General features: G+C 32.7%; 1 protein-coding gene across 11 annotated transcripts in view; it reads left to right on the top strand.

Moving 5' to 3' along the window:
- The window catches only part of LOC105496640 (protocadherin related 15), a 1,825,405-nt gene that overhangs the window by 1,796,913 nt on the left and 13,320 nt on the right, over positions 1-15,172 (top strand). For 9 of the 11 annotated variants that reach the window (XM_071069550.1, XM_071069551.1, XM_024797557.2 and 6 more), the window contains 3 exons: positions 3,892-4,047; positions 13,318-13,336; positions 15,044-15,082. In XM_071069550.1, coding sequence (XP_070925651.1) covers positions 3,892-4,047; positions 13,318-13,336; positions 15,044-15,082 — 214 coding nt within the window. Of the gene's footprint in view, positions 1-3,891; positions 4,048-6,261; positions 6,268-13,317; positions 13,337-15,043; positions 15,083-15,172 lie in introns of all 11 variants that reach the window. The other 2 variants (XM_071069557.1, XM_071069558.1) reach the window with 2 other exon arrangements.

The following is a 15,172-nucleotide window of genomic DNA, read 5'->3' as shown; positions in this document are numbered from 1 at the left end:
CCTAAGAAGTCATTGCGGAAAACCATGTCTGGTAACATGGCTTTTCGTTGTAAAATACTGATGCTGCAACTACTCTGAGATTGCTTTATCTGTCTCGTACCAAATGATTTTCTTCAAAAGGAAAACAGTCCAAACTCCCAGTACATTTTTCACTGATGGCCCAATATTCCTGTGAGTCTGATATGGTCTCTTTCAATAGAAATATCACCTTAGTTCCTGTGACTTTGTTTATGCTCTTCTTTTGTTTAAGAGCCAACTCGGGAGAGAAGGTAACAGGTATCCTGGGATAAAAGCAATGGAATGTCACATGCAGATACCCACTCTGCCCAGCTCCAAGGGAAGGTCAATAACCTCGTGACATTGTCATGATAGCTTTTTATCCAAACTGTTAAATGTGCCTTTGTGCAAATGATCACAGTGTTAGCAAAAGCATTATAAAATCATAGCATATAAGATGTAATTTTCGATGTGGTCTCTTCCTTCCTGGGTGCTTTGCCAGAGTTTTTAGTGTAATATTTGACATCATGTTCTGGCTGTGCAGGCTCTTAATTTTTCTGGTTCCTGCAGTCAAATGAATCCATTGACAATATCCATATTTTAAAATTGTATTTAACTTATCTACAGTAGTCAAATAATTATCACTAAGTTAAACATCCATATTTGAAGTAGGTTAGTAATATATTCTTTGTCTGACACTAGGTCTGGGGAAGCTTTGTGATAGAGAGCCACACATTTTAAGTATATTTCTATTGACAATGACTTGAAAAAATTGGGGAGCTGATTAAGAAGAGAAGTAGCCCTGAGTGTGCCACAAAAAAAATTAGCAGACAGGAATAATAAATTATGTAAATTACTTTATGTAATAAACAATAAGAAATAATGGTAGAACTGCTATTCATCATTTAAACTACCTACAGAGGAAATACTAAAATAGTCTTTATGTATTCTTTACTTTTTTTTTTTTTTCCTAGTCCGGCTCTGTTGCCTAGCTGGAGTGCAGTGGTGTGATCTCAGCTCACTGCAACCTCCGCCTCCCAGGTTCAAGCAATTCTCCTGTGTCAGCCTTCCAAGTAGCTGGGATTACAGGCATGCGCCACCATACCCGGCTACTTTTTGTATTTTTAGTAGAGATGGGTTTTCACCATGTTGGTCAGGCTGGTCTCCAACTCCTAACCTCGTGATCCGCCCACCTCGGCCTCCCAAAGTGCTGGGATTACAGGTGTGAGCCACCGCGCCCAGCCAATAGTCCTTATGTATTCTTAAACTGTCATCTTTGTTCTCAAATACTTAAAATTTTCTTGTGAATTCAGTAAGGTAAAGTAATTCCAATCTGAAATTCAAAAGTATGCTCTGCATGAACTTTGCTATGAATGGAAACTAAAAAGCAAATATGAAAACAAGTATCATGAATTTATTACCCAGAAGTGGGACCTTCCAATTCTAGCTTCGGTTTCTTAGTGAGGCCAAGAGTATAACTAGGGCTTGCCGCATGACTCCATCCCTTTAATATTTTGCAAGCAGGTCATGACTTTTCAAGTAATTCCAACCTGAAACTACAGAAATATTTCTTACCACAAAAGCAATGTGAAGTTGCAAATATAGAATTAGGGTTGATATATTGGAGCTTAATGTATCCTTAACCAATCAATTGATATGCTAAATCTAAAGCTGATGAACAAAATTAATACTGAACAAATTATTTTAAAATTTTAAGCCATCAGCCCATTATTAATTATCATGTTAAATCCATTCCGTCTTACCAGTTATCCTTTTACACTTAACTGTTTTCCAAAGGAGCTTTATTATATCCTGCTAGCAATAAAATCAGTGAGAAAAAATCTTATATTTGGCACACTATGCAATGATCAAAACTGAAGCACTCTGGATGGTATACACGGTCATCTGAAATGTAACAAAAACTTAAGATGTTTAATATTTAAATAATTTATAGATGCATTATTTAATTATCCTTTAGTTTGATAATCAGCTCAATACCATATGAATTTATTTATGTTACTGCTTTTTATAGATTAACATAATTAAACAAAATGAGTTTTTCTCTGCTTACATAGCAAAGTAAAATTCTAATATTTAAAGCCTAACAATTGTCCCTTGATATTTGCTTGCAAATAAGGTAAGAATGAACAGCTATTATTTTATATAATGATATGCCTTTGAACTTTTCTATGAATGGAAACTAAAAAGCAAATATGTAAAAACTGTCATAAATTTATTACCCAAGAGTAGGACCTTCCAATTCTAGCTTCAGCTTCAAAGTGAAGCCAAGAGTATAACCGGGGCTTGCTACCTGACTCCATTCCTGTAGTATTCTTCAAGCAGGGTAGACCAAGAAGCCAATTATAAAAATCAGGTCATCTTTAATATTCCATTTTTCTACTAGAGTTGAAATTCTCATATTTACATTTCAATCCAGTTTTCTTATTCCATGTAGTTCATTTCTTTATTTTTCTGTAATGGATATTTTAATGGCTTTAATAACTCTAATGATAATAATACTATTTTCACCTTTCAAATTGATATGCTTAGTTTTCTTAGTCTGTCATTAACTCTGTCATTATGAATTTAACCTATAAATTTTTCATTATTTAGAACAAATCAGATGTTAAAATGTTATTAATGCAATATTTCTAATGCAGCTTTCTATTTTTCTTACTCATTGCTTTCCCAAACAGGTTTAAAGTGTAAGTATAATTAACATTTTACACATCCTTTTCATGTAATAGGAAAAGAGAAACCCGAGATTTTATCAATCAAGTCAGCCTGCTCAGAACCACATATTATTCCTTTGTTTTGCATTTATAATAGTTTATTTTTTGGTTTGATATATATATAGAATAGAGCTGATTTTAGACAATTGGACATAACTTGCGTAAATGTGAAAAAGGTAGTTTGCCTATAGCTTCCATCCTGTAACATCTTGGTTTTGAGGAAAAAATTAATCGGTGTCCAGGAAATCCAAAAACAGCAGTGTAGCTGTAACATGAGACTCACAGGCATTCCTAGGAATCTTTATTTATTTTATTTTATTTTATTTTATATTTTATCTCACATCTTATCTTATCTTATCTTATATCTTATCATGTCGACGGTGTTTTTGCTCTTGTTGCCCAGTCTGGACTGCAATGGTGCGATCTCGGGTGACTGCAACCTCGGCCTCCCGGGTTGAAGCGATTCTCCTGCCTCAGCCTCCCGAGTAGCTGGGATTACAAGCACGTGCCACCACACCCAGCTAATTTTGTATTTTTAGTAGAGATGGGATTTCTCCATGTTGGTCAGGCTGGTCTCAAACTCCTGACCTTAAGTGATCCATCCGCCTCGGCCTCCCAAAGTGCTGGGATTACAGGCATGAGCCACGGTGCACGGCCTGGGCACTACTAGGAATCTTAAAGGATATACAAGCTAACCAAATTTCCCTTGTACATGTGTGTACAGCCTCTGTGAAATAACGTCAAAAATGTTTCAAATCATTTCAAATAAAATAACTTAGACAAATAATAAATAAAAATTATCTATCTTTAATATGCCTCATCTTATGAAACAGATTCATTAAACAACTACCAATTATCCATCCCATTTTAATAAACATTTTGCTTTCTCTTTTTAATATTATCATTTAATTTAATTTGTAAATATGTCTGCTGAATTCTACCCCTTATTCAAGAGATAACTATTTTCAAGAACAAAGCAGGGATTATATGCAAATGATACCCTGTGGGGATGTAATTATATCGGTGTATAAATGGAATTGTTTGTGTAAAAGAATTTTAGTGGGTTCCTCTGATAACTGGACCCCATTATTAAAAGGTAGCTTATTGATAAGCATTATGATTTCTAAACTGAGTTTTACAAGCCATCCTTACTTTATCCAAGACGTCAAGCTGAGTGCACAAAGACTGCACGAATTCAGGCCGCGTTACCCGCGGCTAAACCAGCAGCGCCGGCCCCTGCACCAGTGGCAGCGCCCCCGCCGCCGCCGCCGCCTCCACCAGGTGCGCATCTCTATGAAGAACTTGGAGACAGCTCAATGTAAGTAGACCGTTCAGGAACTCTGAGAAGTAGTTGGGTTTTACTGAATGTTGTGTGGTGAGTATTTAATTTCAATCTGATGTGGAAATGCCTACATGGACTATTTTATTCTGGTATTTTAAAGAGAAAATTCGTTAAGACGAGAATCTAAGAAAAGTTAGGTTGAAAAATAATAGCCAAAACCAAACAAGAAATTGAAGAAAGCTAAGAGAAAAGTAGAATTCAACTTCAGGAGACAATTGCAGATTTATAGCTTGAGTATAATATTTAATATCTCAATACTCAGGGTCATGCATTTTTACATATCTATAGTACGTATGTATATATATGTATAAATATATAAATAGATTCTGAAAATATATTTTTGCATAGGAGATGAGAGAAATAAAGCACAATCATAAAATAGTAATCCCAATTAGGTATCCAAACCGATCCCTATTTGGTAATCAAAACCAAATTCTATGGTTTAAAATCATAGTATTTTCTAAGAAACTACTTTTAGGACGTTACAAGAAACTAATTTAGAAATTAAAATCTCATGAAAATAAAGAATTTCTGTATTAAATTCCGAACTACTTAGAAAATACTTTTTTCACTATATTACTGTCAGACTGCTGTGATTACTGAACATTTCTCCTGCACGATTTGAAATTTGTAGTCAATTTAAAAATCATACATTTTTGAAAGACATTGGTAACTGTTAAAAGACCTTACAGCTGCTTGTATAATGATGCTACCCTCATAATTGGATTCCTTATGGTGATGTTCAGTTTGTCAGTATTTTAAAAATTCAAGAATAACTACTTTTGGACATGATATGTAAAACAACCAAGAATATTGTACAATTTTGAATATGACAATTAAATCCAGAAAACCTTTTATTAACTGGTATTTGGTGGAGTAGAAGGACTATAACATGTTCTTACATGTGACATTCGTAGCAGTTACTAGTAGGAATAAAAGAAGTCTCAAAAATCATGAAATTGACCTGGTAATGGAAAAACTGGTTTTGAACAAATGTATTGAGGTTACTTACCATATCAATAATGTTATACAAGGTTTTGTTTAGGATAGTCATGAATGTTAAAATTGATCTTAATGCTATTATTTTATCACATAATCTAAATTTATAATAGGTTAAAGCATGATTCTGTTTCCAAGATAACAACATAATACAGGGTTCATGCTTTAGATATATACTTTCACTTTTTTCGTAAGTTGAAAACTGATTGTTTCTTTTGTAATTATTGGTGAATGTAGGAATTGAGCCAATATGATTTGATTCTATTTGATTATGTTAATGACCTCTCTCAAGCAAAGATCTTTAGAAGCTAAAAAAGTACTATGTATAAAGTGTGTTTATATGTGACATTAATGAATTATATATTCATTTTAAATTAATAAGAACAGGTATACTATAACATCATCTGGAATCAGTATAATTTGATGGTAGTAATTTTCAAATAGCAACACCTAAGATTATTTTTACTTGAACAATTGTAGTAGACTCACTAGATTTTGCAATTGTAATATATGTATTCATTGAAATAGCTTAAGTTCTACATATGTAATTATCGTATCTTTAGGAAATGTTTAACCTATCCAAGAACTTTTTACAGGAATTCTAAGCATAAGTTACTAGAAAATGAATTCGCTTCAAATGAATTATTATCAATTATTTATTTTTAAAATAACAAAATCAAAGATCATTTTGGAAAAAAATACTTCACAAAGTAATAACTTCATATGAATTCTATAATTACTTTGTAATTGTCTTTATAGTAGTTGTATATTTACTTTCTTCAAAACAAAATTTATCTACTTTAAAAGTCAGTGTGCATTAACCAGTTTTACAGAGTTAGGACATAGAAGCAATTTTTAAACTCTCATTTAAAATTTTTATTTTTGGATTGGCATCATCCGGGTTTAATAGAAGTGAATTTTACCTATATGTAGTAAACAGATTTTATTAGATATAATTTTCTGTGAAAAGAAATTCAAATAATGTCATTTGATTTCATCTAATATATTATTAAATGGCATTCTTATGAATAATAACAAAGTATAAAAACATGCCTTTTATTTTTTTGATATACATACTAATTATTTAAAGCAAGTTCCTGCTCATATTTTCAGAATTGTTTTAAATTAACTATAGTTAAAACTTCTTTTTTTCTATCACATGTTTTCTGTTTCTCACCTGTGGATACATAGGCATAAGTAAGTAAACAATATCACTTTAATAGAAGAGCATTAGAAAATAGATACGATAGAATAGATTAAAATGCTGTTGTACTGTAAATACAATGATCTTCACCTTTTGCCACAGACTCGCTTACTTTTAAAAGAAAAGCTTTGTCTTCCACACCCAATTTCCTTTTGATGGCATGAGCTTAAAACTGTGTTCCCTGTGATAGTACCTGTGCCCACTGAAAGGAGTTTCAAAATTCTCCTTTTTTTAAAAGTTTTTAAAATTAGTTTTTAAAAATTCTTAAATTTTAAGAACCTAAAATTTACAAATCTATAAATAGAAATCTATTTATATATTTCTTTTAGTCAAAGTGATGTGATATTGTTATATCCTTCGGGTGTTTTTCCAAGAGAAATGAAACCAAGAACAAATGCATATAAAAACAACTAGTATATAATATCAAGCCCAGTTGTTCGTGCCATATTTGAAAAATACTTTTCAAGATTCGAAGAGTAAAAGTGTTTGCTCTCATTTAGTCCAAATTGTCTGCATTTTCTTTGTTGTTCAAGTAGGCTTGATGCTCCAGGTCTACCTGTGTGAATTGTTTCTTACAGTTCGTAGCTTTGCCAAAAGACACATTAACAACTGTGGCTTTATTATTTTGTTTCCTATCACCCTAATTTTTCAATATGGCTATTTAATTTCTATTCAGAATATATCTTTTTTATTTCATTCCTGCTAAGTGGGTAAATATTAAACAGTAACTAAAATAAATGTTATTCTGTTTTGGCTTGGAGAGTAAAACCTAATGAGAGACTATTCAGAACCACCTATCAGCCAACATTCCTGGGAGAAGGGTCCAGATGCTTTCCTTAGAGCCATTTAATTTGTGATCTTTGATGTATACAAATTTATTTATGACTCACAGCTACCTATGATTCAGTTTCCATGCATAAGTAAGCCTTTCAGTGATATCAAAGTGATTTTTTTTTTAGCATCAATCTTTTTGTTAAGGTGAGCTTTAATTAAAATTTGATCCAGATCAGTCTAAGAAATTACTGACAACACCTTTTCTGATTAGTACTATTCATGTTTTAAAACAAATTTTTCTGTTTGGTATTATGTATAAGGTTTTAAAACTAATTAAGCAAAAAATTTAAACAGAAGAAAAACTGTGCCACATTTCTAGTGCACATTCAGTTTCTCAACTGTGATTTTTGAACTCTGTGAGACAAACTCCCATCTGTCCTTGGTGATTTCCATTCTCTTAATTTGAAGAACAGGATATTCCACATGTTGGCTCAGAGAGGAGATTACTTTTGGCTCTAGGACAGAAGTACTGACATGAGAGATAAGGGACAGGTACTGAATCAGATACAGCTAAGGATCTTCTATGCATAACAGGCAGCCCTGAGCATCCTCAGGCAAGGTAAAGATACGAAGTTGGTAGCTTTGATGGTATTCTGCAATGGGAAGAAGTGTGATTTGTGCATAAGGGGACTGTTATGTGTGGACATGGATGCTTTGCTGTATCACACTAACTGAGAAAAACAAAAACAAAAAATACTCTTCCAAAATAATCTAGAGATGAGTACTTGTTTTTTTCATTTACATTTCTCATTCTACTCACAACTCTAAGATTTTTCTTCCCTGCCTTTCTGAGACCAGGGACTTAAAATAATGTCTTGCTTAGGTTAGTGTTGTTTGGCCTTTGATGTTTCTAAGTATTTAATAGTAATGAGAGCCATAAAAACATCTTTCTCATGAAAGCTGTGTCACAACTTGTTTCCTCACATTTCATTATCTTCTTTTCTTTCAAGTCTTTTCCTTCTCTACCATTTTCAACAAAGCAGGGGAAATCACTCAGTCTCAGAAGACAGCAAACATCAACAAGTTGTGATGCCCTTTTCTTCCAATACTATTGAGGCTCACAAGGCAGCTCATGTAGACGGATCACTTAAGAGCAACAAACCGAAGTCTGCAAGAACATTCACATTTCTATCTGATGAGGATGTCTTAAGTGCCCATAATCCCCTTTATCAGGAAAACATAAGTCAAGTATCAACAAATTCAGACATTTCCCTGAGAACAGATTTTGTAGACCCATTTTTACCCAAAATACAAGCCAAGAGTAAGTCTCTGAGGGGCCCAAGAGAAAAGATACAGAGGCTGTGGAGTCAGTCAGTCAGCTTACCCAGGAGGCTGATGAGGAAAGTTCCAAATAGACCAGAGATCATAGATCTGCAGCAGTGGCAAGGCACCAGGCAGAAAGCTGAAAATGAAAACACTGGAATCTGTACAAACAAAAGAGGTAGCAGCAATCCATTGCTTACAACTGAAGAGGCAAATTTGACAGAGAAAGAGGAAATAAGGCAAGGTGAAACACTGATTATAAAAGGAACAGAACAGTTGAAATCTCTCTCTTCAGACTCTTCATTTTGCTTTCCCAGGCCTCACTTCTCATTCTCCACTTTGCCAACTGTTTCAAGAACTGTGGAACTCAAATCAGAACCTAATGTCATCACTTCTCCTGCTGAGTGTTCCTTGGAACTTTCTCCTTCAAGGCCTTGTGTTTTAAATTCTTCACTCTCTAGGAGAGAGACACCTATTTGTATGTTAACTGTTGAAACTGAAAGAAATATTTTTGAAAATTTTGCCCATCCACCAAACATCTCTCCTTCTGCCTGTCCCCCTCCTCCTCCTCCTATTTCTCCTCCTTCTCCTCCTCCTGCTCCTGCTCCTCGTGCTCCTCCTCCTGACATTTCTCCTTTTTCTCTTTTTTGTCCTCCTCCCTCTCCTCCTTCTATCCCTCTTCCTCTTCCTCCTTCTACATTTTTTCCACTTTCCATTTCAGCTTCTGGTCCCCCAACTCCACCACTTCTACCTCCATTTCCAACTCTTCCTCCACCACCTCCGTCTATTCCTTGCCCCCCACCTCCTTCAGCTTCATTTCTGTCCACAGAGTGTGTCTGTATAACAGGTGTTAAATGCACGACCAATATGATGCCTGCCGAGGAAATTAAGTCCTCTATGACACAGCTATCAGCAACAACAGTGTGTAAAACAGACCCTCGGAGAGAACCAAAAGGCATCCTCAAACATGTTAAAAACTTAGCAGAACTTGAAAAATCAGTAGCTAACATGTACAGTCAAATAGAGAAAAACTATCTACGCACAAATGTTTCAGAACTTCAAACTATGTGCCCTTCAGAAGTAACAAATATGGAAATCACATCTGAACCAAACAAGGAGAATTTGAACAATATTGTCGAGGAAACTGAAAAGCAATCTCACAGTCAATCTACTTCACTGTAATGTTACTTTTCTTATTTTAGTTGGGCAAACCCTTTGTTGATCACAGTCTTCAAGTTGAACATCAAATTTGAACTTCAAAGAAGATTCTATTATTTTACCCCAAATTCAATGAAATGCAGTTTTTTCTCATTTTTAATTTAAAAAGATATTAACATCATCACTACTAACTCATATAATAGATTTACCTTAATTTTTAAACTACAAAGTAGCATAATTTGTTCTACATTTATTTGAAAAGTAAGTAATTTTAATCTCTTTCTTAGTGGGAATATGTGGGCATGAAAGTTAGATACCCAACTTAAACCAAAGGCATGTCTATCATGTGGATGCAGTAACATTTACATTTAGTGTTTGAACGTAGTTTTATCTGAATGTTCCAAGAAAAAAGCAGACTGTTACAAATAAGTTAAAAGCGATATCATAGGTTCTGTTTTTTCTTGAAGCCTATGTATTTGGTAAGAAGAAATACTACCAAAGTAAAATACAATGTACCTAGATTGTAGGAGATGACAGATACAAGGTATTTCAAAATAAATCTCAGGTGCTATAACATGTAGTCATCTGTTTTCTGATGAGAACATCTTTTACTCTGACTTGCTTTTATCTTAGTAGTATGCTTATGGATTTGATAAATCTTATACTTTTTCAATTGCTGTCTTATTCTCTTTATTTCTCATTGTGCTTTCCCTTCCCTTCTTTATAATGAAAATAAATCTTGAGTTGTTGACTTTTGTAAGGCATTTCATTGTTCCAACAGATGTTTAAAGTGCTATTTAATTTTGCTTGTTCACATTATTAATCATCTCCTTAATTTAAATTTTTTCATAAGATTTCTTTTTAAAGAAAGTACGATCTTCAGTTTACTAAATGAAATATAAAAAGCTTAAATAGAAAAATCAAGAGAAATGATATTTGATGAACTATCACTTTTTTTACATAGGTTTTTGCTCTTTGTTTTAAACAAAGAAGGTAAAACTTTATACTTTAGGAAGAGATTTCTGTAGTTGTAGTAATAGTTCTCAGAGCTCCAACTGTTAAATTTGAACAGCATCACTTAAGCTAGGTACTCTCTCTCTTCCTTCCTAAGTAAACTTATACTTTCAATATTAGTATATAATGTATAATATGTGACCAACAAGTAATTACTTTGTTTTTCCCATGAAACACATGGAATACCTTTTATTTACTGGAAGTTCACATTTTGAATGCACGTATAAGTATTTGTTTTACTCTGGAGTTTTAAGATTTTAGAAGATGTAAGCTTGCTCAGAGAAGGGTACAATTCTGAGATACAGGCAAAACTCATACCTAATAATTACTATTGGAAGTATATGAATATAGGTTGAGAACCCTGCTATGCAATATTTCAGAGGTTTTCTTCATCCCTCATATTTCTTCAATAATTTGACCTGGCATTCCTAATTAACAAGATCAGACAGAAAACAATCTGTAAATCTAATTATTTTTATAGCCCATCTGCTTCAAATTTTTTTCATCCAAATCAAGAGTAATTACTTTCTTGGGGTTCTTGAACATGATTTTTTTCTTTCTTTCACTGAAAAACTTCAGTTGGAGTTTTTGTTGGCAGCTGGTCATATGCATGAGAACTTGTGCTATTTGGCGGACTCTGACAAGGTATTATTCACAATTGTTAAGCCTTTAATGTGAGTGTGTCTTTTCTAAGCTAATATCTACCAGCTTTTTGCAAATGTAAAATTTATAGTTTCTTGATAAATCTATAAATAGTAACAAAATAAGTATAAGAAATCCAAACAACATTTTTGTGTAGATACTTACAGCCTTATTAAATTGTTACATTGCCTTTTACTATAACATTTTACTATTTGCATAATCTAAAAGTTTTATTATTACTCTATACTTTTTAATTGAAACATAGATACCCATGTTTTATACTTAATCTAATCTTTTTCTGACACATTGTATTTGGAGAGTACTAATGTCATTATGAAACATTATAAAAGTCAGTTAAAATATCTTCTATATGAGACATTTTAGTATTATTTGACTGCACAAGCATAAATATTCTTCCTCCTCTCAAACGCTAACTGCTTACAACCTGAGAGCCAGACAGTAGAAAAATAACACTTTTTTTCTTAATATTTATTATGACCTTAGTAATGCATAAGAAATTATTAGATACCTTTTAAATAAAGACTTCAGAAAGATGACCATACATTTTTCCTTATTGTTAAAATTAAACAGTCATACATATAAATGATATAAAATAAATAATACAATTGATTATGAATTGCATGAAAAGGTGCATCAATATTATATAAACTGGCTTTGTAAGTATCAATAGCCATGTTTTGAAAGCACACAGATAAAGTAAGTAGTGGTTCTGTTATGTACCTCTTTCAAGTAACTTTCTGCCTTTGAGCCAAGACAAGCAATACAAATAACCAAATAAAAGGCAACAAAAATGTTAATGGAAACATTAACATTTAGTTATAGTTTATCTATTGATATTTTATTTTCCACATTGATGGAAAACATTACTAATAAAAGGAGTCAGAAGAAATATGCTAAAAACTAAAGCCTGGCTTTGGTTGGATATTTTATAAGGTATATGACTCAATTGTCACTATTAAAACCTAAATATGAACTTTCTCTACCTGAATTATTTCTAAAAAATATAAATTTGGTAAAAGTTGAAAATGTCTACAATTCTAAAGGTGCTGGAAGGATTATCAGTGTTATAAATATTGGCAGAACCATGTAAGCACTCTACAAAGTTCACTGCAGAACCATTTTAAAGAATAAATTGAGAAGCTTTAGTAAGCATTGTGTTTACTTTTTTACAAACAGTTTCAATATACAATGCATTAACCATATAAGATGCTTTCTGATCAGTAGAATTACTTTGTGAAGGCCTCAAAATTAAAAAAAAAATTCTACAGAGATCGTTTTGTTGGATTTTAGCAAGTTATGCATGTGCCTCTTTGTAATAATTCTTCATTACACTGATTAATTCTACCTATCATGGTTGACAGCATCAGTTTAACACTTTAGATTAACTGCTTAATAAATAACAAGTAGAACATTTTCATTATTAGTAACATTCAGCTTTGAAAATGCTATATTCTTTTTTCCCCTCAAGTATAGTCAAATGTTTCACCATCTTGTGATGTGTGAACCTTATAAATCTTTATGTAATGTTGAATATTTGGCTATTAAATCTCTAAAAACCTCTTCATTTAATTTCTAACATTATAATTGACCCTGAAAGGACAGTCAAGAGTTTGTATTAGTTTTAGAATTAAATTGACGTAGAGAAAATATCATACAATCATTTGGAAGAATATATTCAATCATAGACATAATTTTCATCCTATGTTTATTACATTCTTCATGTATAAAACATATCTCTTCCCCTAAGGATTAGTATATGTATCAATACTTGTGTACAACAGAAATCATGTATAATATTTTTTTATCCCAACTGATAATAAGAGAGTCACATTTTGTCATGATGCACTATTGAAATAAAATAGATTTTGCATGTTTTGTTGCTCATATGGAATGAGTCTCTGGGTTGATCATTAGTTTAGTAATTCAGGCATGAAACCATGATCTTCCTGTTTTGATAATGCCACAAAATATATTTTCCACTGAGATAGTGTTTAGTAGAAATTATCTTTTCAGTTTTACTCAGACTTTTTTTAAAAAGCCCTTATCTGTCATTTTATTTAATATGAAAGTCTAAGATGTTTAATACTGATTTATTTATTTCTGCCTTGCAGGAGAGGTTATGGATCAGAGGTAAGGGCTTTATGGTATTGATGTCATAACAAGCGTAGTAGGAAAGTACTTGTGTAATAGGCAAGACTAAGGTACATTCTTTTGAACTAGGTTGTTTTCTTTGATTTCAACAAAAACGTATTAGTATGTTATGCTATTTATTTTCTTTTATATATGTTGCTTCCTTGTTTTGAGGTTTTAAGTCTGTTATTGAATGGTCAATGATCAACTTGCTTACCTTTTTAAGGATGCATTTCTTTTGTTCTGCATTGCTGTTACTCAGTATTCTGACATTTCCCCAAAATTCATTTGTCTAAGGCTAGACGTCTAATTTAGAAAGTAGGATTACTGCCTGTAGTCCCAGCTACTTGGGAGGCTGAGACAGGAGAATTGCTTGAACTGGGAAGGCGGAGATTGCAGTGAGCCAAGATCATGCCACTGCATCCCAGCCTGGGCGACAGTGAGACTCTGTCTCAAAAATTAAATAAACAAACAAACAAACAAACAAACAAATAAATAGGACTACTTAACTTCTGATCTTTTTACCAGTTCAAAGCTCCATCCTATCACTGTTGAAGCTTGAGATCCTAAAGATTTTAAAAATAATCAGAATGGTAGAAAGCTCTGGGTTTTCCACTGTGTTCATTTGATTGTGTCTTCAGAGAACCTATTGGGCATTCTGGCCAACAGTATTTGGCCAGCTGTACTGCAGGTGATGTTATCCATGAAGTCATTGTGAACCTAGTTTGATTTAGCATACAGCTTCTCAATCATGAGAAGTATGTGACCTAATAAGTATATGACCTAATTGGATTACATTTTGGAATTCATTATGAGTAAAATAACTAACTCACCAACAACTGTATTATAAAAAGGATATCCCTTCAGTCAAATGGTTGTTCTACTAGCCAGTTTAAACAGTGGGTTCGATGATGGAATTACCTCCCAGAACCTCACTACTCAGTTTTCCAATACTTAGTCTAATATGCTGTTTTCCCTCCAAAGAGTTACTAACCCCAAAATTTGAATTGTGTATCTTGTTTTTATCTGTTTGAAGTCTGTATTGTTATGAAACGGATCAATGATGACTGTATTAGCTTTAAATAAGTACAAGTGAAAGAAGGAAAAGTCAGGAAGCAATTCCTACCAAATCTGATAATTAATGACTTTCCTAATCATTCTGAAAACACACTTAATGTTTTAGTGCAAGAAATCCACACTTTGGTAAGGAGAAGAAATGGAGAGCATGTCTTAAATATGTTGATAAATACATTACAACTTTATCATTTTGTGTGTTCTACTCTTCTTCCCAATGAACCTTATCATATTTAATGTGATTGGGAAGGAAAAAAAGAAGGGCAACTTAAAACAAAGTTAAACTTGATAAAAGTATTTATATGACACACTTTTAGAAACATAAATAACTCTTTGTACTGTGAAGCTTAACAAAACAAAAATCTGTATAGATTTCCTGTTTATTAAGGCTATTAAATTTGTCATTAACTAAAAGAGTGATGAAATTAAAACAAATGAATTATTATTTTATGTTCCAACATAAAGAATTAGTTAAAATATTTAATGCTTTTGGTAGCTAACACATGAATAATGAATAATCCCAAGGAAACACGTTTTAAACTGTCGCCTTTTTTTCCTCTCTTCTCAATCATGATCTACCTTTCCATCTGAATTATTTTCTAAATCTTTTTCTATTTTAATTTCCTTTGACAGCAACAGCAACTGCTGAGGCCCTCTCTTCTTAAACCAGAGGTATCAATTTTCATTTTCTTTTCAACCTCACTGAGTCTTCACTGTGACTTTAAGATCTATTGTATTAATTCAGGTAGGCAGAGTGGGTGT

This window comes from Macaca nemestrina, chromosome 9 (assembly GCF_043159975.1).
Source record: "Macaca nemestrina isolate mMacNem1 chromosome 9, mMacNem.hap1, whole genome shotgun sequence".
Classification (NCBI taxonomy): Eukaryota; Metazoa; Chordata; class Mammalia; order Primates; family Cercopithecidae; genus Macaca; species Macaca nemestrina.
This window is presented reverse-complemented; position numbering and strand designations above follow the sequence as displayed.